The 26,980-nt window shown below is 48.6% G+C and overlaps 4 protein-coding genes across 4 annotated transcripts in view; 2 read left to right on the top strand and 2 right to left on the bottom strand.

The window, feature by feature from the left end:
• Positions 1–3,052, bottom strand: part of Ltb4r2 (leukotriene B4 receptor 2) — a 4,173-nt gene extending 1,121 nt beyond the window's left edge. Inside the window, 2 exon segments of the mRNA XM_033765097.1 lie at positions 1–425; positions 820–3,052. Of these exon segments, the coding sequence (XP_033620988.1) occupies positions 1–405 (405 nt within the window). The 5' untranslated portion in view covers positions 406–425; positions 820–3,052.
• A 306-nt stretch (positions 3,053–3,358) lies between these two features.
• Positions 3,359–6,042, top strand: Cideb (cell death inducing DFFA like effector b). The gene is made up of 5 exons (XM_010626954.3): positions 3,359–3,555; positions 3,824–3,968; positions 5,148–5,297; positions 5,526–5,716; positions 5,895–6,042. Exons 1-5 carry the CDS (start codon positions 3,515–3,517, stop codon positions 6,025–6,027), a joined length of 660 nt encoding a protein of 219 aa, XP_010625256.1. The 5' UTR covers positions 3,359–3,514; the 3' UTR covers positions 6,028–6,042.
• A 114-nt stretch (positions 6,043–6,156) lies between these two features.
• Nop9 (NOP9 nucleolar protein) lies at positions 6,157–11,873 on the bottom strand. Its single transcript, XM_010626955.3, has 10 exons — positions 11,530–11,873; positions 10,865–11,326; positions 9,850–9,960; positions 9,464–9,605; positions 9,144–9,336; positions 8,276–8,416; positions 7,758–7,883; positions 7,340–7,576; positions 7,025–7,130; positions 6,157–6,698 (listed from the first exon to the last, which is right to left on the bottom strand). The coding sequence occupies exons 1-10, from the start codon at positions 11,786–11,788 to the stop codon at positions 6,541–6,543; spliced, it is 1,935 nt and encodes a 644-aa protein (XP_010625257.1). The 5' UTR covers positions 11,789–11,873; the 3' UTR covers positions 6,157–6,540.
• A 78-nt stretch (positions 11,874–11,951) lies between these two features.
• Dhrs1 (dehydrogenase/reductase 1) lies at positions 11,952–20,525 on the top strand. The gene is given in 10 exon segments (XM_010626956.3): positions 11,952–12,055; positions 12,539–12,709; positions 15,409–15,552; positions 15,666–15,745; positions 17,900–17,949; positions 17,952–18,031; positions 18,353–18,499; positions 19,452–19,521; positions 19,824–19,904; positions 20,047–20,525. Coding segments are annotated over 9 exon segments (939 nt in total). The 5' UTR covers positions 11,952–12,055; positions 12,539–12,559; the 3' UTR covers positions 20,184–20,525.
• The last annotated feature ends 6,455 nt before the right edge of the window (positions 20,526–26,980 follow it).

Here is a 26,980-nt window from a genome sequence, read left to right as displayed (position 1 = left end):
CGGGCTGCGCAGCCGGGGCGCCAGGAAGGGGCGGATGACTGCAAGGCAGCGCTGCAGGCTGAGCAGGCTGGTGAGCAGCACGCTGGCGTACATACTGAGCGCGCACACGTAGTACACCGCCTTGCAGCCTGCCTGGCCCAGCGGCCAGGTCTGCCCAACCAGGAAGGCCACGAAAAGCGGTGTGAGCAACAACACCGCAGTGTCAGCCAGAGCCAGGTGCAGCACGAGCGTTGCCGCCAGCGGCCGTCCCTGTGCGGGCCGCCAGCCTGCCAAGCTCCATACTACGAAGCCGTTTCCGGGCAGTCCTAGGAGCGCGGCCAACAGCAGGAAGGCAGCGCCTGTGGCCCGCGAAGCCTTGGAGCTCAGCAGCGTCTCGTTCCCCGGCGGACTGTAGCAGACCGTCATTCTTCATCTCCTACAGGGGGCTGGAAGGGGCCATAGAGGGCACTGAGGGGTGGGGCCAAGGTCCTATACTAGGACCTATGCTAAGTGAGAAGGCACTGTGCATCTCCTCGAACCTCCCTCCACTTCCCTGTAACCTACTCCCCTTGCTCTAGGAGTCTTGACTTCCTCCAGAACCCGGGGCCCCATGCAAACATGGCTCTTTCTTAGAACCCAGATCAGCTGCTCCCAGTCTGACCTCCTCCCCTCCTGGCATCTTCCCAGAGCCCAGTGGTACCCAGGCCTCACACCAGGATCTCATCATGTCCACCTCCACCTCTCTAGCCTGGCCCCTTTCTCGTGGTCCAGCCCCATTTCTTATACCTCAGGGCAAAAGTGGGCAATGGGCTGTCAAGGGGCACAGGCAGATCTACTTACTCAGCAGGGAACAGGCAGGGTCGGGGGGTCTACACGAGGCCTGGGAAAGCTGAATGGTGGAGCAGCAGTGGGTGAGGCTCCTGCTTCTGTCCTGTGGCTTTCACATTTGCAGAGGGTGAGGCGAGAATAGGAAGGGACAAGATGGGGCTCATCCTAGCCCTTTCCTGGGGCCCGTCCCATATGCTGTTCCTTCCCATCACTAACAGGCCCAGGCCTGTGGAAACCTGCCTCCCTAGAAAACAGCACAAAGCTGAAGAGGTGCGGATACGGTGCCCTGGAGATGAAGGGGAGTAGGAGCCCTCAGCAGAAGCCTGACCCTAGGCCCCACTTCGCTCCCATCACTCCTCCCTCTCTGGCCCATCCTTCCAGTCCACCTTCTGCAGCATTTGTGTTCTCTGGCCTCCCTGGCCAGTACTTGGCACAGAAATTGGCCCAAATAACTCACTCTTCCAGCTGCTCTCTTTGCCTGTTTTCAGCCTCCTGGCTCTGCTGAGTCCCTTTGTTTCCTCAGTTCCCAGCCCGCCCTCTCCCATCTCTTGCTTTGGGCCCTGCCATCCACTCTCCAGGCCCTCACTCGGTTGTCAGTGACAACTTTTAAGGCATGGTTCTAGGCCCTGAAGGAAAGAGGGAGTGCAGGGCTGTAAGGAGCCCTTGACCTTGTTGGGGAATCATAACACAACCATGAGGGGCCCATGTGACAAGGCCACACCAGGGTAAAAGACAAGAAAGGGTGCAGTGGTAGAAACATACTGAAAAGAAACTTCTCTTCTTAGAGAGGTCAGACAAAAGCTAGGAAATAAAGATACTTGAAAGAGACCCGGCAGGTAGAGTGGTAAAAAGAAAAGTAAGGCTTCTGTCCAGTTGACAGCCACAACTGGGATTCTCTGGGAGTAAGAATACCAGCACCATTGTCTTAGTTTGTGTTCCTCTAAAGCAGAGCTGAAATAAAGGTACAGGTACTCCTGTATTAGGGGGGTCAGCTCAGGAGGAGGACAGGGAAAGACAGGAGAGGAAAGCCAAGAAAGGTGTCAGTGTGCTCCACTGGTAGGCACTGGAAACCTCTGAGAAGTGTACAGAATGCCCACCATTTGAGGACTGCCCCCTGACACCCCATCCTTCATTTGTGTATTCTAAGGGTTTGAGTGAGCTGCCACAGCTTCCATAAAAGCATCTCCCATATGGGCCAAACTCATAACTGCTGTCATCCCAAGAGTGGTGGTAGGAGAGTTCCCATAAAGGAATGTCCCAAACATCTCAAGATAGGATCCATTGGAGTTCTCAATACTCGGATGATTTGCTCAAAGTATTCCCATGCTTATAGTATGGGCAGCACTGTATCCTTGTGACATACAGGGAGAGGAAGGTATGTTTACCTACCACCTGCCACAGTTCTTGTGAGGGTTTAAGAAATTTGGCTCAGGTCTGGGTCTAATTTCTTTCAATGTTTTGGCCAATATCATAAACATCTTTATCAATTCCAACAGTGTTCAAGGCCCCAGCTGGGCTCAAGCCTGAATGAGAAATGGAGCTGCCTGGGTCACAGGATGGTCAATGCATTCCGTGTATCTTGGTCAGGACACAGAAAGCAAGCTAGGGAAGCTGGAGGTTCCTATAAGCCTCCTGCACAGGGAAGCACAGATGGTGCTCATTTGAGGAGTGCACTCTGATTCTGAGCTTCACTGCTGCCACTGAAGTCAGAGATGGGATGCAGGGTACCAAAAGCTAGAGTCCTGGTGCCATCAAAGCACACCTCCTGTCCCACTCACATCTTATTCATGCTTATTTATTGGCAAAAGGAAAAAGGATAAGAGAAAAGGTGACTATTACAGTGTCACTGAGCATGCAGTTCTGGCAAAAGAAACCAGAGAAACATTGAGCCAGACCCTCGCCAACCAAAGAGAAAGGAGCAGACAGGCAGGAAGACTGCAGTTGCAGACACATCCACAGATCAGGATTCAACCTCTCCTCACACTACTCCCAGACACACTGCCTCACACTCACCTTCTCTAGGCCTCACCCAAGCTGTCACCCTACTTCCCACACTAAGCCAGTTTCCTCACCCTGGGAACAGCCTTTTCCAAAAGCTGCAGCTCACGCCTTTTCCAGTAGGTGGCAACAAAAACCGTGCAGATCATGCACAATGCAGCTTCTGGGAGGCTGGGAGCCAGAAATAGATCCTAAAAATTACCTCCAAAAAAGAAAAACCAAGCTGGGCGTGGTGGCGCACGCCTGTAATCCCAGCACTCGGGAGGCTGAGGCAGGAGGATCACTGTGTGTTCGAGACCAGCCTGGGCTACACAGTGAGTTCCAGGTCAGTCTCAACTACATAGTGAGACCCTGTCTCAAAAAACAAAGAAAACCAAACAAAGTTCCCTCCACAGAAATAAAAACACCAGAAGCCACATTCTAATCCTTTCATATAGATCCTGTTTACCTTCAATGTCTTAACCCCCACCCCCACATCCCAGCTTCTGTGGCTTTTGTTGGGCAACCCTACAGATGACCCAGTCTGGGCCCCTCCTCCTTCCCTCCCCTTGGACTTTGTCCTTACAGGCCAGGAAGGGGGTCCAGAGTCCGGGTTTGACTCATCTCCCACCTCTCCAAGGCTGAGATTCCAGCTCTGCAACAGAAAACACTGCAGCCCCAGTACAGCAGGAGTCACAGAGAGGAAGCTTTCCTACTGCCTCCCTCTGCCATGGATTACCTCCCGTTCTTGAAACCTAAAGACCTGCTCAGGTAATCCCTAGCCCTTCTCTCCACCCTCCAACTCTGGGGACAGGGGCAGGAAGGGTAACAAAACTTTCAGCCCCAACGAGATTCATTTCCCCTCCTGCCCCCTATACAGGTTAGGCTAGCCACTAACACCACTGCATGGTCTTCATCGTTGGCTAATTCAGACCTAATGCTCTGCCCTAAACCCTCCAGCCATCCCAGCCCTACCATCCTCAGTACACTCAGAGCCCCTCCCCTCTCCTCCTTCTTGACTTTTCTCCCCAACTACCAGGTCAGTATCCAACGTGAGCTCTGAGTTTGGCAGAAGAGTTTGGACCTCAGCTCCACCACCTCAGCGACCCTTCCGCGTCTGTGATCACAGGCGGACAACCCGGAAAGGCCTGACAGCTGCCAGCCACCAGGAACTGCTAGATAAGGTGAGCTTGTTCCTGGGTTCCCATAGCAGGGACAGCCAGGGGGCTTGAGAACAGTGACATCTTAGAATGATGGAGCAGAAAAGGCTGAGGTCACACAGCTGCCCCTCTAAGAGCCAAGAGTGAGGCAGCTAACCAAATGATCTCTCTTGCATTGGGTTATTTCACTTATTTTCCAGGTACAGTCATACCTTGGTACTCAAGTGTTTTTGAAACTCACTGAACTTGGTACTCAGAGGTCATTTTCACATAAAAATTTTGTCCCAGTACTTGATACACATGTTGATTCATGTTGACAGGGTACCTTTCCTGGCCAAAATAATTTGCTTGGTACTTTTCATTCTGGGGACTCATGGCACCTCCCAGAATCAATTATTGATGAGTACCAAGGTACCACTGTAATGGTACCAAGGGAAGAGGAAGAAGCAGTAGATAGAAAGATCTAGAGGGATAGAATTCAGAAGTCGGGAATGGTGAGTTGTATGAAAAACAAATTCAAATCCTGATTTTGCTGCTCCCAGTGAAATGAATGAGAAGACAGGTATGTAAATTCCTCATAGATACCTGGCACTGAGTGTACAATAAGTTAAACGGCACTATGGAGACGCTGTGGGCAGGGAAAGTGAGGTAAAATATCATAGACAGGCAGAAGTACAGATTTCAAAAGAAATGGCCAGACCTTTTTTAAGCTGGGGTCTTGCTATATTGCATAGTTTGGCTTCAAACTCCTGAAGTCAAGTGGTCCTCCTGCCTCAGCTTTTTAAGTAGCTGGAACTACAGACATGCACCATTATGCCCAACTCCTGGCTAAATTTTTAAAATTCCAAACAAGTAAGAGTAGCTTATAAGAGAGCAGGGAGAGGTAACAATGACATGGTAGGAAAAGCTGGAGGTACAGGTCAAAGGCAGAGGTGTTTGCCTACCATATCCAAGGCCCTGGATTCAATCCCCAGCACTGAGACACACACACACAGACACAGACACACACACACACACGGTCACCCCTCGTGAGAGATCCCCAATAACTAAAGGACACTGAGAGATACCTTAAGAAGGGATGGCAAAGCACCAGGATGTAGAGCTGCTACATCAACCAGTGTCTAGGGCTGAACAATGGGGTGTTGGGCAGCTAAGGAGGGGTGGGGGGGAATGGCATGAGATCCGCTTCTTCCCTCTGGGCAGGCACTGGAGACCCTGTCGCTAAGTGGAGTGCCGACACTGGTACTAGAGGAGGATGGGACTACTGTGGAGAGTGAGGACTTCTTCCAGCTGTTGGAGGATGACACATGCCTGATGGTACTGGAGCCAGGGCAGAGCTGGCACTCCGCCAGGGTAAGAGGCCCATACTGGAGCTACTTAGCCACCAATGTTCTATAGCTCTCCCCAGCCTCTTCTCTAGCCTGACCCTCATCTTGAGGCAGAAGCACTGGGAGAGCTATGGAGATGTCAAGGACGTCACAAAGTGCACACCGTCCACAGTGGGTCTGACCAGTGTTGATGAGGCTCAGTGGTGGGTGGCAGGGTGTGAGGGTCCAATGCACTGATGTGGATGCCCTACAGAGTGGGATGCTGTCATACGGCCTCGGCCGAGAGAAGCCAAAGCACAGTAAGGACATTGCCCGCATCACCTTTGATGTGTACAAGCAAAATCCTCGAGACCTCTTCGGCAGCTTAAACATCAAAGCAACGTTCTACGGGCTCTACTCTATGAGTTGTGACTTTCAAGGAGTGGGTCCAAAAAAAGTACTCAGGTCAGAAACCAACATGCCCTACAACTCCATCTTCCTTATAGTTGTGTAGTTAATTCCATAATTCCATCTCCTACATCCATTCAGCCCGCCCACTTACACCCCCTTGAGAAAAACTCCAGCTCTCAGGAAACTCGGGTTTCCCCTCATCATCTGATTTCCTCTCATCTCTGCCCTTCAGGGAGCTCCTCCGTTGGATCTCCAAGCTGCTGCAAGGCCTTGGCCATATACTGCTGGGAATTTCCTCCACCCTTCACCATGTAGTGGAGGGGGCTGAGCGTTGGCAACGTCAGGGTCGCCTCCATTCCTACTGAGGAGGCCTGAGCTTTTGCCCCCGACTCATTCTATAAGACATGACTTGAGGACTGTGACAGCATCCAGCTTCAGGACCTGCAGGCAGTGCAGACTAAACACCAGAATTCCACACTGTCTTCTGACCCCACTGTGATAGAACCCATCAGCATAATGCTTTACTCCCCCAACCAAACTTTCCTAAATATCCTATCCTGTCCTACCCACATTTCCAGCCTCCCACTTACGCTGAAAGGCCCCAACCTGTCCCCAGACATCTAGATGTCACCCTGAATTGCTGCTACATCTAGATTCCTACCAACTCCCCGTGTCCCTAAGCTCTCCACATTGTTGACAGCCCTGACTTTATCTCCAGATCTCTATTTCCTCATATCTTTCACCTAAAAAAAAAAAATTCCAATAAAAATATAGAAATGTTTACTAAGACTTTTGACTCCAATTTAAAACAGAAAAGGGCCAGGATAGGTACTGCCATTCACCCTCCGTATCAATGCCCAGTTCCAGATCCCAAGGCCTTAGTCTTCAAGTATTGCATTCAACACCCGCCTCCGCTTCGCCACTGCACTCTGCTGTTGTTCCCAAGCTTCTCGCCGCTTCAGGAAGGTAGTCAGGGCCACATTTCGAGCCACATGGTGGCCAAAAGGGTCTCTTAACAGCTCCTGGTTCTGCTCCCCTGCAAAAGGAACCGCTCATGTTTCATACCACCCACACTTGGACACAGATTCGACTTGGGGTAAAGGTCCCTCCATTCTCCCCAACCCTGGGCCGGCCACCAGGATAAACACCCTACTCTTCAAAGAAGAGAAGCCACGAGAAGAATTGGGATCAGAGACTTTACAATCGTCAACAGAGGGCAAGGCAGGAGTGGACTGACTGTTAAGGACCAGTAACCAAGACCACCCTTGGGAATTGAAGTCTGCTGAATTTAAGTCCAACCTCCAGCTACCCAGCTATCTGGCAGGAAGTTTGCATACATCAAAGAGACATAATGGTATTCACCTAGCTCTGTAGCAATTTCCTTCCGAGCCCCCAAAGCTGCTCCACTCCAGATGGCATCTAGAACACGGCTGCCGTGGCGACTACAGGCCAGAGCCACATATTGTCCCTGCATTGAGACAAACAAGGTAAGTTCTTCTAGAGAAATGTATAAAAGTTTCTTGGCAGGTAGGGGAAACAAAATTTCAAAAGAGCTTAGAGACTCAAACAGTCTGGGAACTACACATCTTATCTTGACTCTAAGGTACTGTTCTTAGGAAAGCTCATTTTCTGTACAGGCATAATGGAGAGAGGTCAAGCAGAAGACACAACTCTAACCTTTAGGCTCTGCAGCACACGGCGACGCTGCTTGCGTGTCACAGAGGGGCTGGTCAGGATGGCATCCAGTACATGAGAACCAGCAGGGCTTTGGGCCAGAGTCAGAAGCTGTGGTCCTGTCAAGGCACCCAGGCTTCGAAGTACAAGAGCGGGGTTAGAGAAGTGCAGCAGATGCTGAAGCAGTAGAGAACCCAGTACTGTCACTTCACCAAGGGCCCTAGAAGTGGCTATTTCCATCTGGAAGCAAGGAGACAGGAAATTAGGAGGCAGCTACCAAATCAAGTGAATGAGCTCATCCTCAGGGTAGTGCCACCTTGGCCTGGATGAGGTCAGAAATCTCACCACCTCACTCAAGGAGCCTCCTAGCCCACAGAAGCCAGCCCAGTGAGACACCAGCTTAGCCTCTCCCCTAACTCACCTGGTGCTCTGCAGGCACTGCCCCTTCCTCCTCTTTAAGTTCATAGTACACCTCATAAGCCATCAAAGTGGCAAAGAGAGGGACACAGGCCACCTGCCGGGAAGAGGGCTTTGCACAGTGGAATGCCTAAAGGAGAAAAAACAAAAACATGATGGTTCTGAGAACTACACATCCCTAATCTCAACTTTCTAAACAGGGAAAACATTCAGAAAAGGGGAAAAAGCCTAACTCCACAAGAAAGTAAACTTTAAAAGGGCTAGATCTTATCCACTTTGCTATATCCCCAGCCTCTACATATAACAAGGATTGAATAAACACTTATTCCTTAAATAAACTTCTCTCAGCTATAGGAAACAATTTTCATTCTAGAAATGCAAGATAGCTCTTTGATATATTTTTCTCTGTATCTGTGAACTCCCTTAGACCTCTTGGGTCTAGAGGTACAATAACTAAAAATTAGATACATCCTAAAGAGAATTTAGACTGGGCATAAATCGAATGTAAGTAACACAACTCACCTCACATAACAGCTGCAAGATCTGGGGTTGGTGAGCCCCAACTTTGCGGCAGGTCCCCACCAGGGCAACAACTACCCCTGTGTGGCCCTGGGCCAGGATAGCTTCCAGGGCAGGACTCAGCTCCTCAAATACAGGGGACAGCTAAGGAGAAACATGAGATGAAGAATCTTTGGTACTCTAGTAATAATGGATTAAGTTTTTCAGAGAAATGTTCCAGCTGAAAACAACTAAAAGTACTAGATAAAATATAATAAAAAGGTTTGCCAATGTCAGGACTTTAGCTGAGTAAGCCCAAGACACAAGGGCAGAGAGGTGCCACCTCACATAAAGAGGGGACTTTTAGGGCTGGGGATTTAGCTTAATGGTGCCGCCACATCCCTCGCAAGAGCAAGGTCCTGAGTTCAATCCCCAGTACCAAAAAAAAAAAAAAAATGAGAGGGGAGACTTTTAAACAGACTCTTCCTACGTGTAAGGGAAAACTAGAAATCACCTGCCCTTTCACTCCAACTCCCAAACCATGAGCCCCCTGGGAAGCCCACCCTGGTGCTAAGCAGCAAAGGAAAAGAGAATCAATGGCAATAGCCCAGTACAATGTAGATCTGTAACTAAGAACCCAGAGGTAGTCATGGAACTTCAAGCTGGCAACCTGAATTAAGACAGTCTCCTGCTGGTACTTTTTCCTAAGAAGCTAAAACAAATCCCCCCTGGGAGGAGGGCATCTCCATTCTAAGCTCTAGAAAACCCCAAATAAACACTTTACAGAAGGAATGGGCAGCACACTGTCAGAGATATACAGAGGCAGGCACACAATAAAATAATATCCAATAAAGAATAACAGGAAAAAACCCAGCCCAGGTTTCCAACTCACCAGCTCAGGGGTAGTGATTGCATCCAATAATCGCTGCAAAGGGAAGTTAGCAATAGGATGTGCAGCCAACATCTGTAGCTGACCCTGGAAATGATCCTCAAAGAGGCTCTGGAGCTTTGGGGGCTCCAACACTAGAAGCACCTGCTCTAAGAGTCTAGAGCTCGTTTGATCCCGCAGAAATAGCAATAGGGGGCTGGGAAAAAGGGGAGAGGATCAGGCAATTGTAATTCCACTTCATCCAAAATACATCTGTACTATATCACCTCACTCATTTCACAAAGCCCCACCAACTCTGGCTGACTCCAAGACCCTGAGCATACCTGCCATTTGCTGAGGAATTACGAGTACTCAGATAGCCAAGTGTAGCACTGCAGAGATGGGCACAAAGCTGGGGCAGTTTGCGGTGTAAGATCTGTAAGGCTACTTGAAGGCAAAAGCTGGAGATCTTGTCAGTGATAAACACTGTGGGGAGAGGGCAAAAATAATTAAATATATTTTCCAAAACCCAAACAACCTGTACAACTTCAAACCTTGAGCAACAAGGTACAAGGGACTACAGGCACAAAGAATCTATATAGAATACTTTGCAATATCAAGCCAGACCAGGTTCAAAGAGAGGAGGAATGATCTGACCTAAGGACTGAGCTTGGGAGCAATCACCTCCCAAACGATGAATTCCAGACCCTCCTCCAAATTCCCTCCTTACCAGCAATGTCCTTCAGAAAACAGGAGCTCAGGTCCTGAAGGCAATTCAAGAAGGTTTCAGGGACCTCAAAATCAGTTGGCTTACATTCCCGAGTTGGGGCCCTTTGTGCTTCTGAAGTAGAATCAAGAACATGTGCAGTGGTGAGACACAAACTGCCATCCAGAAGGAAGGAGAATTCCACAGATGAACAAGGACTCAGCTTGGAGATGTAGATCAGATGATACAACTGAAATGTCTCTTCTGGATGACTGAACTGAGACATTTCTGTTTTAATTTTTCTAGAAATTCCAACCAGTTCCCTATGGTCCACAAGAGATAGTTCAAACTCCTCAGCCAGATATGGATGGTATTCCAAAATTGGCCTTATTTAAACTCTCTGACTATATTTGTTTTTCAAAATTTAAGTTATAGCCTATGACTGTATCATGAAATAAAGTTAATGACTTTGACCAACATTTTGTTAATGAGTAGAACAGAATTATAAATGAAAGAAAATACCAGAGTGGGTTGCACATAGCTAAAGATATTATTTTCTGAACTTTTGTTTCAGTCTACATGCACCTATACACACACACATATACATGAATACATATATATATATATATGGCTAAAGATATTATTTTCTGAACTTTTGTTTCAGTCTACATGCACCTATACACACACACATATGCATGAATACATATATATATATATGTGTGTGTGTGTGTTGGATCATATTTAAAAACAAATTTCCTGTGAGTTATGGGTTTAAAAAATAGTTTGAAATCTATGGTTCTATTTCAGTCACTTCCTCTTCCTGCCCCATCCTAATAGCTGACCCCCTAAACACATCTGTACATCTTTACCTCTAGGCCTTTGTACAAACTAATCTTTGGTCTTCAGACGTTCGAGCTAATTTCTCTGCTAATTCTCCATGGTCAAACTACCTAATGAAGACTTGCTCTTTTGCTTACTCTTCTGAACTTCCTAAACTCTCCTTCCCACCAGGTCCAGTTCCCACTCTTGTAATACTTACCAGATGACTGGGAGCCACGGGGCCTGGCTCTCTCATACTCCAGAAGAGTCCCTCCTAACACTTGCAGCAGAGTTCTGACCACGAAGCTGCCATGTGTGTCTCCACAGTAAAAAAGAAAATCATCACACACCTCAGAGGCCAGTCCCAGGACCAGCTCCTCCAGAGCCTCCAAAGCACCATTCTTTCCATCTTTCTCCTTCTCCTCCTCCTCCTCCCTCTTCTCTTCTGCAGGACTCGCCAGCAACCGGGGCACCTGCAGCAAAGCACTTTGCAACACATGGACCCCACACCGATGACAGGCCACTAAACGAAAGTTGGAATGTAGAGCTGTCCATATTTGACATAGCGGCTTCAAAGGACTGAATCCCAAGAGTTCCTGCAGCAGCTCACTGCCCGTCCTGTTCGTGGTCAAGGCTAAGGCTTGAGCTTCCACTTCTTTCAAAATATTATGCACCATCAGCTCTGGGGGGGTAAAAAAAGGAAAGAAGTACATTAAAGAGACTGAGAAGGCGATATGCCTGTGTTCATCACCGAGGGGAGGAGGGTGGGAGGTAAAAGAGAACATGAGGGATAAAACTAATTCCCCGCACTTTGGAGACCCTAGAACATTTCTTTGCCTGTTCTGGATTTTATGCTTTTGAACCCACCCCTTAGTTGTTCCATACCTTTTTCTTCCCCGGCCTCCGGGCCCTCCTTCAGTGCTGACAGCGCCCTTCGGAAGTACCCCAGAGCTTCGGGACTCAGGTGTGGATGTTCATCTACAGCCGTCTTAGAGCTCCTGTCCGCAGGGGGCCGGTGGGGCCGTTCGCGGCCTGGTGGGGGTCGTTTTTTTTGTCGCCCCGACCCCCTGGCCCCGCGCCCCCGCTTGCCGCCAGCCGGGAACTGGCGCCCCGCCTTTCGGGGAGAGCGTGGGCCCAGCCCCATACGCGCTTCGGGACCCTGCCGTCAGTGAGAATTTCCCTGGCTGCAGGAATTCCCCGCGCCTGTAGGCCTGGGACCAGCACAGACCAGTATTACGTCATAGCGCCGCGACAACCCCGGCCCGGCGCGGTGGGTGAATCACCCGCGGGTGACTCCGCCCGGGACTCCGCCCCCTCAGGCATAGCCCAGAAAAGCTTCGGTACTCAGCTATCGTTGAGACCGCACCGCATCGCCTTCTCACACCTGGCCAGCACCCGGACTCTGACACAGGTAGAGTCACTTCGTCCCGCCTATCGGCTGGAATCAAAACTTCTCCAACTATCATATTTAAAGCCCTGGAGAACTAAACCTAGCAGGGACTCCTAGGCACTGTGGTCTGCAGGTAAGGCGCCCTGACCTGGAAGCCATGAAATCATGCCCTGGATTGGCCGCACTGGGACAGGCCTGTGCCGACCTGGACCAGAGCTCCAAATAGCCAAAGATATTGATCGATCCCTGAGGAGCTGCCTCGCCAGATCCCCCAACTTAGGTAGCTCCACTCACAAGGTCGAAACAGGCGAGTCCCATCCAGCCTTCTTCCCCTAGGCTTCCCAAAAGGAACAGTCAGCCTAGCCTGAAGCCCGAACTCAGTTGTCCTCCAATGAAACTTGTCTCCCCTCAGATTCCAACATTGGCTGACCATTCCATCCTAGTGGGATCCCTTCTCCAGACACAGTCTGCAGGCTTCCTTCAAAGCTACTCTTTGCTTCACAGATAACGCCGTTTACCTGAATCATGGCAGCGCTCATGAAGGGCCAAGTGTGTGTGGTCACCGGTGCCTCCAGAGGTATCAGTCGTGGCATCGCCTTGCAGCTCTGCCAAACAGGTGCCACAGTTTACATAACTGGGCGCCATGAGGACACCCTTCAGGTTGCTGCTGAGGCGGTAAGTGACCACCTGAGGAACGTCTTCTAATTAGCCACTCTTCTGCATCCATGCCCTTACCAGAAGTTTTAGTATTCCTCTACAAAAGATGAATATTTACTCAGAATATAATAAATAAACTGCATGAGTAACCTCAGATAAGACTGAATTTCACTACCAAGTGAGTTTTATGGGGGGAAAAAAAAGACATTGTGTTTGAGAGTTTCAGGGTTTCGGGAATTTCAGCTAAAGGCTTTTAGACCTGGGCTTTTTTCTGTTCTAGGTGAGATATTACTGAATTGTATGCTTTCATTTGACTTCTCTATTGGGTTTTTTTGTTGTTGTTTTGATTTGATTTTTTTTGTTACTGGGGATCGAACTTGGGTCCTTGCACTTGCAAGGCAGGTGGTGGCACCACTGAGCTAAGTCCCCAGCTCTCCATTGGGTTTTAGTAAAATAAATATTTGAGTACCTCTGATTTGCTAGGCTTGGAGAAAACTACTGGAGTTCCCAAGATTAATAAAATATAATTTTCACTCTTCAGAGTCCAGCAAGAAGTCAGATACAAAAACCAGGCATTTCAGTGTAATATAAGTGATAAGAGGGAGATGTGTGCAGCAGACTCCAGGGTTATGGAAGTGCATAGAGATAATAAAGGGAGTGGTTAGGGAAAACATTCTGGAGGAGGTGATCTTTAACTGAGATTTGAAAGGTAAATATTGGGTAAAGAAGGGCTGAGAATATTTCTCAGTGCTAGAGCACCTTCTGAACATTGCACAAGGCTGTGGGTTCTATCCCAGCACGCATGGGGGAGTGGAGAAGAATGGTGAAAGTCTATGAAATTGTTTGGCAATACAAAGGGGGTGTAGTGGGTAAGATGCCATCAAGCAAACAGGTGTAGCTTGTGGTAGAATGCTTGCCTAGCAAAGCCTTGGGGTTCAGTCACCAACACCAAAAAAAGTGATCCAGTAAGAAGATTTCAAATTTTCAAATAGACTTGTGTTTCTGATCGATTTTGAAGAATGAATTTCAGGCCAAATGAATAGATGTTGAATGAGTAGTTAGGAGGCATTGCTGTAGTTCAAGTGAGAGAGTAATAGGGTGGAGCATAGAGCTTAGGTCTGGAGAATAAGGGATTGTTCTTCCATAAGGTACTCTTCTTCCTCTGAGGCTGGGGGCTGGGGCACATTTGTAGAGGATGCAGCAGACCAGGAAGTGGAAATAGTTCCCTGATCCCTTTGATCTTTCTTTCTTTTCTTTTCTTTTTTTTTTTTTTTTTTTTTTTTTCTTCTTTGTACTAGGGATCAAACTGAGGACCTTGCACTTGCGAGGCAGGCACAGTGCTACTGAGCTCAATCCCCAGCCCCTCCCACTTACCAAGCAGGAGCTTTAGTGGAGTAGGGAAAAGAGGGCTGGGAGTGGTAAGAGTTCCAAGTGAGTGGTAAAGGGTAGGAGCTAAGGACATGAGAGTTGGAAATGACCAAGGACGAGGAAAACTGTAGTTACTGTTTTAGGAGCAGGCTCCATGTCTTGCCTTTTATCCTCAGCTTGCACATGAAAGGCTTTAGTAAATGTTTATAGATTTTTTTTTAAATGTTTATTATTACATGTTTTCAGTACATGAAGTTTACATTGATCTTAGGAAATAAGTACATATATAAAACACATCTTGATTCTTTTTTTTTTAGTACCGGGTATTGAACTTGGGACCTTGCACTTGCGAGGCAGGCAGTGGAAACACTGAGCTAAATCCCCAGCCTGATTTTCTTTTTTATTACCTTCCCCTCTCCACCTCCCTCCCTCCCTTCAACTCTAAATCTCCTTACCCCACTTTCATTATTATTGTTATTTTTAGATGAATGGATAAAGAAAATGTATCTTTATTCTGCTATAAAGAAGGATAAATTTGAGGTATTTTTAGAAAAATGGGTACACCTGGAAAATACAATGTTAAATGAAATAAATCAGACATACAAGCTTAAATACCATATAGTATCTCTAATTTGAGTTAGGCAAAGCACAAAAAAATAAAGGACTGATAGAAGTAAACGGGGAGAGGGTTAAGATGAAGAAGAACTAAACAGGAAAATAGATCTTTTGTAATTGGGAAGGTGTCCAGGAGACCAAGACTGAGGAAAGGGGGGACTGAGGGAGGGGAAGTAAAATGAGTTAAAATGTGTCATGTACATAGAATAGATACCCACAAGGAACGCAAACAGTATACTGTATATCCTAAGTGTTTGTAGACCTTATTTTATCTTATTATTTTTTGAGATTCACTGTGTAGCCCAACTGGCCTCAAACTCACAGCAATCCTCCTGCCTCTGCCTCCCAAGTTCTGGGATTACAGGCATGCACCACTATGCTCAGTGTTTGTAGATTTTTTTTTTAACTAGAATCATTTACTTTGGCAGGGGGGTGTGTCGAAGTTCAGTCCTTGCACTTGCAAGGCAGGCGGCACCACTGAACTAAATCCCTAGCCTAGGCATTTGTAGATTTTATACCTGAGATACCAAACCACCTTACCCTGTGAGTTGGCAGGATCCACTCACTATTCCTGAAACTACTCAAACAGAACACCAGGGAGCGATATTTCCTGCCATGTTGACTACAGGCTTTGATTCCTCTGATCAACTTCCCAGGCCCCTGTAGTTGGAGAAATTGCATTGTATCACACACTAATGTGTAACTGTAAGCTCATGTCCTCTGTTCTTCACTAGGCACAATCCCTTGGAGGCCGGTGTGTGCCTGTGGTATGTGATTCAAGCCAGGAGAATGAAGTGCGAAGCCTGTTTGAGCAAGTAGCTTGAGAACAGAATGGGCGTCTGGATGTGCTAGTCAATAATGCCTTTGCTGGGGTTCACGTACCCTCTGAACTTGATCCAATTCCACACTCCTTACACTGTGCCTTCCATCACCCAATCCGTTATACCTGCTTTCAGATCATCCAATCATTCCCCCTCCCTGTGCCTTCCAGGCAATCCTGAACGCCTTAGATAAGGCATTCTGGGAATTCCCCGTCTCCACTTGGGATGATGTCAATAACGTGGGACTCAGGTATGTGCTCTCCTTTCCCCGCTGCAATAGCCAAGACTCCCCTTCCTCACTTAGCCAGCCTAAAGACCGGGCCTTTTCCTATGTGCATTCTCCTTTTCCCTCCAGCCTCTCCCATCTCTTTCTTCTCCCTCTGTCCCCCTTATCTCTGGAGAAGTTCCATACAGCTTAGAGTCTGTACGTGGGAATGCCAACTTTGTTTCTGTCAGTCATTGTCATCAGACCAAGCTGTTGGCCTTGTTCTGCCTCACTCTCTACCCATCTAAATACAAGATCCAGGAGCCTCGCCCTCTTGGTAATTCACACAGCCTGTGGGCTACATTTTCAAAAATTGTTAGAGGGGAAATTTTTTTGCTTTAGATCATGAGGATGCTAATAAGAAAGAGAGGGCACCCACCCTTCTTAGCCTCCATATCCTCATTCCAGACACACATGTGAGTACATTCACAAGTCAGAGTTGGGACTACAGGAGTTCACAGGTTCACACATACATTTGGCATGGGAGTGGGATGAAACACATCATTTACAACTTGCCCAGCATAATATATACAGTTATGTCTCTGCCAGTTACTGTTGGAATGGTGTTACTCTCTCAGACAATTAAACTGCACTTGTCAGATGTAACCAGTTACCTGTGAAAGTAACCAAGAAGTCAAAAGTCAGATCTGTCAATCTTGCTTCATAGTTGTTGTTTTTTTTTTTCTTTTTTTTTTGCACCAGGGCTTGAACTCAGGTGGCAGAACCACTGAGCTAAATCCCCAGCCTTTGCTCCATATTTTCTGTCTTGGTGCAGTGTTAAGAAAAGCCTTCCCAATGGTCATGGTGGCACACACCTGTAATGCCAGCACTTGGGTGGTCGAAGCAGAAGGGTCACCATGAGTTCAAACTACATAGTGAGACCCGATCTCAAAAATAAAGAAAGAAATAAATAAAAGCCTTCCCTATCTTAAGTTTATAAACACATTCAAAGTGTTTTCTCTTAGTGGGCTTTTCTTTGTATGTTTGGTTTTTAGGTTGTGTTTTTGTTTTTGTTTTTGTTTTTGTTTGAGACAGGGTCTCCCAATATACTCTGGATTGGCCTTAAAACTACCTATGTAGCCTGGACTGGCCTCGAACTCATTATCCTCCTACTTCAGCCTCCCAAGTGCAGGATTACAGATGTGTACCACCATGCCCAACCGGGCTTTTCTATTTTACATTTAAATATTGTGTTCTTTTGGAATTCATTTTGAAATAATAAATAAGGTAGATACAGGGTCAATCCCACCCAACCCAAATAATTGGTCAGGTGTCCCAAGTCCATTCACTGAATGATTCATCTTTCTTCATTGCTGTGCTACATTCTGACTTACACTTGGATCTAATTATTGACTATCTTGTTTCATTGACTTACCTATCTGCTGTTATACCAATACTTTGCCCTTTTAACTATTATGTCATTGTACATTAGGAGTGATAGGCATGGTGGCACGTGCCTGTAATCCCAGCACTTGGGAGGCTGAGGCAGGAGGATCACTATGAGTTGGAGACCAGCCTGAGACCAGCCTGAGCTACATAGTGAGTTCCAGGTCAGTCTCAACTACATAGTGAGACCCTGTCTCAAAAAACCAAAAAAAAGAGTGGTGGTAGCGTAAGATCCCTTTTGCCCACAAGTCAGAATTCTGCTGCTACCCTCTCATGTGTATTATGTGTATTCCTCTCATTCTTTAGATTATTTTGTCAATTCCTTCAGAAGATCTTACTAAGATATAACTCAAATTGACTAAACATACGGGTTGATTTATATAGAACTGATGTTTTGCGTGCTATTCTTCTTAACTTTGGACAATTTTAGCTGCATGTGTTTTACAGATTTAGAGTTTTTCCATGCAGATTTAGAGTTTTTTGTTTTTTACCCCTGAACCATTTTGTTTATTGTTATCGTGGCGGAGCTCTTTTCTTCTTTTCATCTAAAGATTGTGGTTTCTCATCCGTTAGTAGTTAATTTTACCAGCTTTCCTCTTAGAATGTGACCCCAGGCTAACTCCCCAGGTTTACAGCTGCCTCTCTACAGCCTTTCCCCTCTGACTGCAGCCACTAGAGGGCACAAGAAGCCAGGGGCTGCAGCACCAGGCCAGCATTAACAGGTGTCATTCTTTCTCCTGCCTCACCTTCTAGAGGCCACTACCTGTGCTCAGTGTATGGGGCACAGCTGATGGTACCAGCTGGCGTGGCCTTATTGTGGTCATCTCTTCCCTTGGGGGGCTGAAGTATATGTTCAACGTCCCCTATGGTGTGGGCAAAGCTGCGGTAAGACCCCAGTGGCTCAGGGGTTAGTAGGTTCAGGACAGTGGTGGTACTTCTAGCTCCAGAGGTCAGTCTGCAGTGATCAGAATGGTAAGGCTGGCTGGCCCTCATCTCTCCCTCTGTCCCACCCATGGACATTTCCTTTCTTGGGCTCCCCTCAGTCTACCAGAGTAGATATCACACAGGAAGGGGGACAGAAGAGACCTCAAGGATCCTGGGAAGGGAAGCAGCCAGGGGCATCCCCACTGGTAGCAAGGAGGGTAGAGGAAGAAGGTGACATGGCCATGTGACCCGGCTCTCATTCTGACTTCTGTCCCTTCACAGTGCGACAAACTGGCTGCTGACTGTGCCCACGAGCTGCGGTGCCATGGAGTCAGCTATGTATCTCTGTGGCCAGGGTTGGTGCAGATAGAACTGCTGAAGGATTTTATGGCAAGGAATGAGCTATTTAAGAATCCTTTGTTTAATCAGGTTAGCAAGGGAAGTAAAGAATGCAGAGGAATTAGCTTCTCCCCCTCAATATCAAGAGTAAATATTCCCAGGGCTAGGGATTTAGCTCAGAGGTTCCACTGATGGAACCAAGTTCCATCCCCAATAGCAAAAAAAAAAAAGTAAATATTCCCACCTCTCAAGGGCTCACTATAGCATCGTGCACAGTGCTAAGCACTCTACACATAATTTTAATCTTTTTTTGGCGGGGGGTACCAGGGATTGAACTCGGGTCCTTGCGCTTGCAAGGCAGGCCACCGAACTGCTGAGCTAAATCCCCGGCCCCACATAATTTTAATCTTGTAAGGGAGATATCTTCATTTTACAGATGGTGAAACTGAAACCTAGAGAGAATAAGAAATTTGTTCCAGGACTGGGGACACAGCTCAGTAGTAGAGCATGTGCAGGTTTGGGTTCAGTCCTCAGCACTGGAAAAAAGGGAAAGGAAGGAAGAAAGGCAGGCAGGCATGAACAGACTTGTTCCAGGTCACATGTCATACAGGGAAAGGCTCTAGCTCTGGAGTCCAGGTACTTGACCCTGCACTGAACTAGCCCAGAAGGTCTAGACACTAGTTGGCACTATCAGATCTCCACTTAGTTTTTTGTTGTTGTTGTTGTTGTTTGGGTTGTTGTTTTGTTTTGGGTACTGGGGATCAAACTCAGGCCATTGCATTTGTGAGGCAGGCGGCGGAACCATTGAGCCAAATCCCTGGCCCCAGATCTCCACTTAGGAAAGGCAGCAGCTCCTGGGAGATAGCACAGGGCTCATCTGAGTTGGGGAGGAGTGCCTGTGGTGCCTTCTGAGACCCTGGGTCCCGCAGGTCCTGTGTGAGGTCCTTTGGCTTCTCTTCCTCCTGGAACAGAAGCTGGAGAGGGGAAAGATATAGGCAATGCTCTTGGAAAGTGACCTTTTATTTCTCAACCTGTTTTTCAGTTCAGACAAGTTTTCTCAGCAGCAGAAACCCCAGAATTGAGTGGCAAATGTGTGGTGGTGTTGGCAACAGGTGAAGACAGGGGCCAGCTGGTAACAGGAAAGGGCGTGGAGGTCTGCAGGGTAGGGGCAGCCAGTGGCCAGTTTTGGACTGAGAGATGGCTGAGAAATACTCTGAAATTCTCTCACTTTTGAGGCTCAGAGGGTTAAGACTCCCTATTTGCAAGCTGGCTTCTGGGAGTTGTGGCAGAGGAACAGAGAAAAATGGTTTTCCACAATTCCTGGCCTGTCTCAGTGCCCTGGCCCACTGGGTCCAAACCTTGTCACTCTGCACCATTCGCCTACCAATCATCTCCAACTGTGTATGTGCCGCAGACCCTGATATCCTGAGCCTGAGTGGAAAGGTGCTGCCATCATGTGACCTTGCTCATTGCTATGGCCTTACAGATGTGGACGGTAAGAAATATGGCTCACCAGCCGCCTTGCCTGCCATTCCTTGAGTCCCCTGCTCACTCCTTTCCCTCAGTATCTTCAGCCAGGGCTGGGGTGAGGAGTGGAAAAGAGGATCTGATTTTCCTGCCCCTTCTGTTATCCCCAGGCCGCCCTGTCTACGACTACTTATCTATGAGGTCTACTCTCCAACCTGTCGCCTGCCTGGGCTGGTTGGCCTCCTACTTGCCTGGCTTCCTTCGAATGCCCAAGTGGATTATCACCCTCTGCACCAGCAAGTTCTAACCCTCTTGGCTGACATCAGAGCTTTGCCTCAATTCCCACTTGGGCTCTGGTATTTGGTCTTGTCTCTGTGGAACAAAGAGCCCTTGCTCACCAACCAATGCCCCTGGTTTCTGCTGGGCATCTGTGGTGATTTCTAGGGTCCTTGAGAGAATCCTCTATGTGCCTGGGTTTTCCTTGTCTCTACCTTTTACTCTTTGTTTCAGTATCAAAATTGCTCTGGAGCCAGGAATTTAGCTCAGTGGTACCGCGGCCTGCCTTGCAAGCAAGCTCAAGGTCCCAAGTTCAACCCCTAGTACAAAAAAAAAAAATTGCTCTGGAGGCTAATAAAGGTTCTTGCTACCCCTTCAGTGTGTTATGAGTGCTGATTCTGTGCTTAGCAAAGCACAGTAAGTACTTAGGTTAGCACTTGGGGAAAGGAGTCAAAGATACACAAATGTGTGGGTTCTCAAAGGCTGTGTTGGTAGGACGAGGCCCCTTTCCTCCATCCCTGTTCCTGCTCTTCCCTACAAGCCTGTTTCCTGTGTCCTGGCTGAGAAATAGGGTCCTTCATGACTAGGAACATACAAAGTCACCCTGCTTTTACCCCTCATTCCACCATCTCTTCAGGGTGCCTGCTGCTCTCCAGCTGGGCCTGATCTCTGAGTAAGATCCAATCCGCCAAGGGCAGATTCCTTGGTGTTCTTGGTTTCCTGGAACTGGGGAAGAAGGCACTATCTGAATCCAAGTGAGGGACAGAGGACTAGCTGGTGCCACTGACACTCTCATCCTTCCTTGTGGAGTAGTGTCACCTGAAATGCTTTCTCCCAAACTGATTGCAAGAGCCCTTCTGGGCTACCTTGCCTGCTCAGCAACTGGTTACACTGCCACCCAGAGCACTATGGCTTTAGGAGGCCAAGGGCAGTTCTTCAGAAGCCACAGGTATCAGCTGTGAATGCACAGCACTGGAAGGGGCATCAGACCCAAAAATGGAAAAAGGAAGTCACAGGGGATCTGGGAAGACACTAACACAGTCAGCTGTAGAAACTTAAGCAGAAGACTTGTATTTGATCTTGATCAGAGACTTGTATTTGAGGAAGCTTACTGGGCTGAAGTGTGGACCAATGGAGAAGAGGTAGGCATGAGAGAAACAATGGGATGCTGGCCCAGGGTCATTATTGCCAGGGACCTGTTGGCAGTGGGGTGTGAGCCGAGGAGAGATTGTAGGAGGTGGTGTCTGCAGACTAGGGAGCTGGGCCTATGCCGAACTGCTGTGGTGTTATCCTGAATGGGGACCATGAGACCTGCAGCAGCCACAGAGAAAGAATGTGAACAGTGAAGGAGAAACCAGCTTGCCCTGAATTAGCCCTAAGAAGACACAGGGCTGGCTGAGATGCAGCCCACCCCCACCGGAACAAATCAAGGTGCTTGGTTGGTCCCTCGAAGATGATTAATCCCCAAAGGAGCCCAGGAAGTGATGGAGATGAGATTCTTGGTTTGCATTTTTAGTTTGTGCTTTTCAGAGGTAATGCATACACATGGCCCAGAATCTAAAAGGCCGGGAAGGGTTACAATGAAAATTCTCCCATCCCTGCCCACTAGGGCCCAGTCCCCAACCCAGAGGCAGCCAGTGCTCCCATACTCTCAGGTAGCCACAAGAACCCACACCAGGAAAGCAAACATCGGAGCATATTGAAAGAGCAGAGCTGACCGTGTGCAAACTGGCCTCTTTATCTGAGGGATTATTTTCCAGTTTCTAAGGCTTGTTCTGGCTTTGTGTGCCACCTCTCAAGTGATACAGCAGCCTTTGGCCCAGAGCCCTGACCACTCGAAGGTCCTTATGCAGCTGTGCCATCAAAAGTTCCCTGTCCCAACAGCAGGAAGGTAAAAGAGCATGTGATGGCTTACAGAGTGGAGAATAAGGGTCAGGGAGGGCTGCTGTGAAAGCCTAGAAGGGACCAGCCCGAGTGACCCAGCCCAGGCCCAGTCTCCTCCACAGCAGCAGACTCCTGCCAGGAATGTGAGATGCACATCACACCTAAAGTGAGATTCCATCTAGAGAAATCACCCAAGGGTCAGGAGTGTCAAAGTGAGGTGGACAGTGGTGCCTCTGCCTCTGTCCCCACAGATGTGAGTCTGACCAACTGCCCTAGGCTAAACAGATGCCAGAGGCAGGGCTGGATCGAGGCAGGAGAGTCTTCAGTTTGGGGGACAAGTCTGAGTTTCCATCAGATGCTCAAGGCCCTTTGGGCCCACAGTAGGAGGGGAGGTTCCTAGCAGGCAAGGGAAATGGTAAGGTGATGTAAGTGATGGCAGGGTGGGGTTCCAGGCACAGAGAATGAGTGGTGTGCATGAGGGCCCCACAAGGGCGTGGTGGACGAACCAAAGCAAGGTGGCTGAGTCCAGAGCTGCCCTTTGTCCTTCCTCATCCCTGCTTCTACCCATCTTCAACTCCCAAAGGCCTTGATAGTGTCCAGAGTGTCATGGGAGGGATCTGGTCCCTTTGGCTGTTTGGCCATTCCTCGTAGAGCCCCACAGTGACTGTGGAAGTCACTGCAGCAGCCCCTTCCCTGTCACCCTGGAGTCCCTGGTCCTCGCCTCCTGGGTTGGTCCATCCCACCCGCAGAGCTCCCCTCCTTCTGCTTCTTCCTGCCTCCATCCTCTCAGGCCTGCCATCCTTCCTCTGCTCCTCACGACCCTCAGTCCCTCGCCTGCCCTTCTCCACTGGTCCCTCCACTGGAATCTTCCCTAACCTCCCATCCCGCAGCGCCCAGCCTGAGCAGGAAGGGGCAGATGTGTACAGGCCAGCCTATTAGACAAAGGTCCAGCTCTGGTGCTTTCATTTGGAGAACCATGGTAAGACCAGGGTGGGGTCACGACACAGCCAGGCCCCTCCTCAAACAGAACACAGCCTTGTTTCTTCCACGTTTCACATGCCTACATGGTTGTGACATTCTAACCCCTGCCTTTCTCTGCCAGACCTACCTTGCCCCTACCTCCTACCTCCAGAGAGCCAAGGGCCTGGTCTATCTCAGCTCCACCCCCACACACACACGAGGGTGCCTCCACTCAGTGGTCATCCTCAGAACCTCATACTGTGATGGAGACCACCCTGAGTGAGCTACAAATTCGTAAATTGACTTTTCATAATAAAAGTCTGGATCTGCCTGTTAGCCCACAACGCCTTGTCTGAAGAGGCAGCAGTTGGTATATGAACAGTTGGTGTGAAAGGAACAACTCCCCATGCCACTGGTTACAGCAGAGGTTTCAGTGGTCCATGACACAGTGATGTCTCGGATGGCGAGATAATAGTGTAGCTAAGGGCAACATGAGTCGTACACAAAACTTCTATGAAGGCAAAAATTAATCTATGGGAAAAAAACAAATTTCCCATTAATCAGTGATCTGTTCCCACTAGAATGCCTCATCCCTTGTTGTTAGGACCCTGCTCGCATCAGTGCTCTCCACTCCACTGTTCCCCGCACCGCACCTTGCCCCATCAAGAAGCTGTGTGTTCAATAAATAATGGCAAGCTTTAGGAGATGGCATCTCAGCCAGATAAGAGCTTTGACTGTCCTGGCCCCTCCATTTACGCATTAAGATCTTGTCTTTTATTATCCTGCCACCCTACCCTCGATCAGGTGATTGGAAGTTTGCAAAGCTTCCAGTAACGCTGAGCAGCAGAGGAGGCAGGAATCACCCCAGGACTGAGCAGGCGCTAAGGAGCGGCACAGGCTGGATCTTCTGCCCAGTGGTATCAAACACGGCACAGCATGAGTTTTAAAGCAGTGAAAACAGATTGTGCTCATTTTCCATGGGGGGCAGAGCTGAGCCCCTTTCAGATATGTGCAGAGGTGACATGGGCAATTGAAGGAGAGAATGGTAGGTGGAACTAGCAGGGCCTCAAGGGAGTGGGAGTGGCCAGCTGTGTTTTGTTAGCTGGTAGTTATCTAAATTAGGATTCTCACCTCACAAAGGCTGGGGGAGAGAGAGACCTTTTCCTTCCTGTTGATTATATTTTAAAGGAGGACTTTCAGGTCCTTGAGAGAGTTGGTTCTGCTTGCAAGAAATATATATTGTAACTGCAAGCTCTTTTTTAGTAAATGGGAGGTTGGGGCCTGTTGCCCAGTGCAGAATAGAACACATTAGAACATTTCCCAGCAACATTAAGCTTTCTTAATCAGGAACTTGGGTCTGGGGTCATCCTAGGGACACAGCCTTATGCTGCTAGAGCCCTGCTAGAGTTTGGTCAAGTCTTTTAGTGCAGAGGTTTGACCATAGCTGTCCTGTTCCAAGAAGTCTGCAGTCCCACAGTGCCCTGAGTGCTGCTGTCCACTGCCCTCTGCTCCAAGGCACCCAGAGGACTCAGTAGTGGGCTGGCTTTAAGGGATGAACAGTTTTCCCCAGCCAAGGCCCAGGTCCAGGTTCAGCTTGGAGCTAGGTCAGGAGATCACAGGCCTGCCTGTGCTTGATGCCAGAAATGGAGAGGAATATGTCTGTGCTTAACTCTATAATGGGGGATAAGGAGGAAAAGGCCCTTCCTCAGTCTCTTGGAAATGCAAGGGAATCCTGTGAGGAATGCTGGGAAGGAGGCAGGAGGAAGTGGGGCCATGCTTAAATTTCTGTTAGTGCCTATCAACTGAGGGCTTGGTGGACTCCTCCTTGTGGGAGAGATAGTTCTAAAAGAAACAAGCAAAGCCAGAATAGATGTGGCCTCAATGTCCTGAGCATCCCCAGAGGTTCCTGGGCAAGAGGGGGTACAGTGGGGCAGCTGAACACTCCATGTTGTAGGAGCTGAGAGAACTTATATTTATTGAGCAACCAAAACCTTCTACCTAGATCTTACTTCCATCTTTTCATCTGCTCTACAAAATAAGTAATCTCTTACAGCTGAAGAAACTGAGGCTCAGAACAGTTGAGTCACTGGGCAGTGGAGGCACATGCCTGGAAGACTGAGGCAGGAGGATTTCAAGTTTCAGCCCAGCTCAGGCAATTTAGAGAGATTCTATCTCAAGAAGGGTGGAGGGATTTAGATCAGTGATTCCTCTGCCTGCCTTGCTAGCGCAAGGTCCTGAGTTCAATCCCTGTACCGGAAAAAAGGGTGGTGGTGGGGAGCTGTGGATGTAACAGTGTTAGTTTCCCTTGGGTTCAATCCTCAGTACCACTAAAAAAGTTTAAAAGTTGCTCATTTGACCAGGATTGTAAGTCTTCCAAGTAAAATAGTCTGGATTCAAACCAATATATAAAACTCCAAGTGTAAGCTCTTTTTCTGTTTCAGGCTGCCTCTGCTGCTTTGTTCTTGTTTGGTTTTGGCTTTGGAGGGCCTTTTATTTGTCTGCAAGAAGAGTGCTGGGGATGGGCAGAGCGGTGAAAACATTCCAGACTTTACTCACCACAAGGATTCTGGACAATTTCAGTCTTGCCTTTCCCTATATTTGACCACACTTCTTTCCTCCACACATTTGAAGAGCTAATCTAATCTCTTCAGTATCTCTCATTTCCCCTCCTCAGCCCTGGCCTCATTTCTGCATGCATCTCATGGCCCCATCACAACCTTCTAGAAGCTTCTTCTGGTTCCTTCTGCCTTTGTTCTTTGCCCCTTTGAGGAACCTCCTCTTTTGACATTCTTTTAGCTCTTGACTAGTATTAGAGCCATAAATGTCACTATCCATTTCCTGGTAAGCTGAGAGCCCCGCCACAGGCTAATTCTGGGTTTTAGGCCCTCATCCACCTCTTCTCCGTCCCCTTCCCCATACACAGAACCTTGACCCTGCAGCAGAACTGACAGTGCCAAGCTACCCAAGTGTGACTGAGCCCACAGGTCCAGCGGAACCCACTGGTGAGGACTTCACCTTCCCTCCCTGGAGGCAGGTGAGTTGGGCAGCCTGTGGCAGTCGCTGTGTCACAGGACTGACCCTCGGAGAACTCACTGCCTCCTAGTATCCATGTCTTTGACCTGGGTCCTGCACACTATACCTCAGCCTTAAGAAACCTTCCCAGTGGCCTGGGGTTTTTCAGAAGCCTTCTCAAGAGATCTGTCAATTGTGGGGCCATGGGAGCCTGTTGGGATGACTCCAGGTCCCTCCTATCCTCCCACATGCACCCCCAGAGTCATCCACAAGGAGCTGAGCTCAAGCCTGAGTTGTGACTGGGTTCACAGGGGACAGGGGCACAGCATGGCTTCTGTCAGCAGTTCCAGGCATTCTCCTTTCTACGCTGAGTTCTGAGCTTCCTTAGCACTCCTGTGCATACCTTCCCACTGCCTCTGGGCCGGCTGTGAGGACTGGAAGGTGCCCACTCTGACCGACTCCCGGCCCTGATGTGAGATCCCCAAATCCTCCTAGCCCTTCACCCAGCCCAGTGGGGTACAGCCTGTCTTGCTCCAATATCCGTGGCTCATCATCCATTCATTCGTTCCCAGGACTCCCACCAGCACCCACTGTTTCACTACACCGCTTAATTTTCCTCAGGCACTTAGGATCCCCTGAAATCGTCTGTGGTATTTACTTCTATAGCATCTTTCTCCCCAGCTAAAATGTAAGCTCCAGGAGAGGAGGGACCCTGTCTGACTAGGTCACTGCTGTATAATGAGCCGTGCTGAGCCCATTACTGGTTGAGTGACTGGCTGATTTACAGAAACGCTTATTGAGTGACCATGGGGCAGGCATCTTGCTATATAAGGGAAAATGCAGCCAAATAAGTCCCTTTGGGCAGGTCACGGCCGGAGTAGAAGTGGGGAGCTGCATCCCATGTGATGAGCTAGAATGCAAGCACCACAGGACCTGGTGCTGAGAGGTAGCACCAGGCTGCTGCTCCTCACC

This window comes from Fukomys damarensis, unplaced genomic scaffold, assembly GCF_012274545.1.
Source record: "Fukomys damarensis isolate Sample0158 unplaced genomic scaffold, DMR_v1.0_HiC HiC_scaffold_17, whole genome shotgun sequence".
Classification (NCBI taxonomy): domain Eukaryota; kingdom Metazoa; phylum Chordata; class Mammalia; order Rodentia; family Bathyergidae; genus Fukomys; species Fukomys damarensis.
The sequence above is the reverse complement of the archived record's forward strand: the minus strand, read 5'-3'. Positions and strand labels throughout refer to the sequence as shown.

Excerpts from the sequence above, each read along its gene's own strand:
- Nop9 (XM_010626955.3), bottom strand. The coding sequence starts at position 11,788 with ATGGGGCTGGGCCCACGCTCTCCCCGAAAGGCGGGGCGCCAGTTCCCG. Across the intron at positions 8,417-9,143 it reads CAATCACTACCCCTGAGCTG|CTGTCCCCTGTATTTGAGGA; the intron begins GTGAGTTGGAAA and ends GTTTCTCCTTAG. Across the intron at positions 7,884-8,275 it reads TCTTGCAGCTGTTATGTGAG|GCATTCCACTGTGCAAAGCC; the intron begins GTGAGTTGTGTT and ends TTTCTCCTTTAG.
- Cideb (XM_010626954.3), top strand. The coding sequence starts at position 3,515 with ATGGATTACCTCCCGTTCTTGAAACCTAAAGACCTGCTCAG. Across the intron at positions 3,556-3,823 it reads AAACCTAAAGACCTGCTCAG|GTCAGTATCCAACGTGAGCT; the intron begins GTAATCCCTAGC and ends CCCAACTACCAG. Across the intron at positions 5,717-5,894 it reads GGTCCAAAAAAAGTACTCAG|GGAGCTCCTCCGTTGGATCT; the intron begins GTCAGAAACCAA and ends TCTGCCCTTCAG.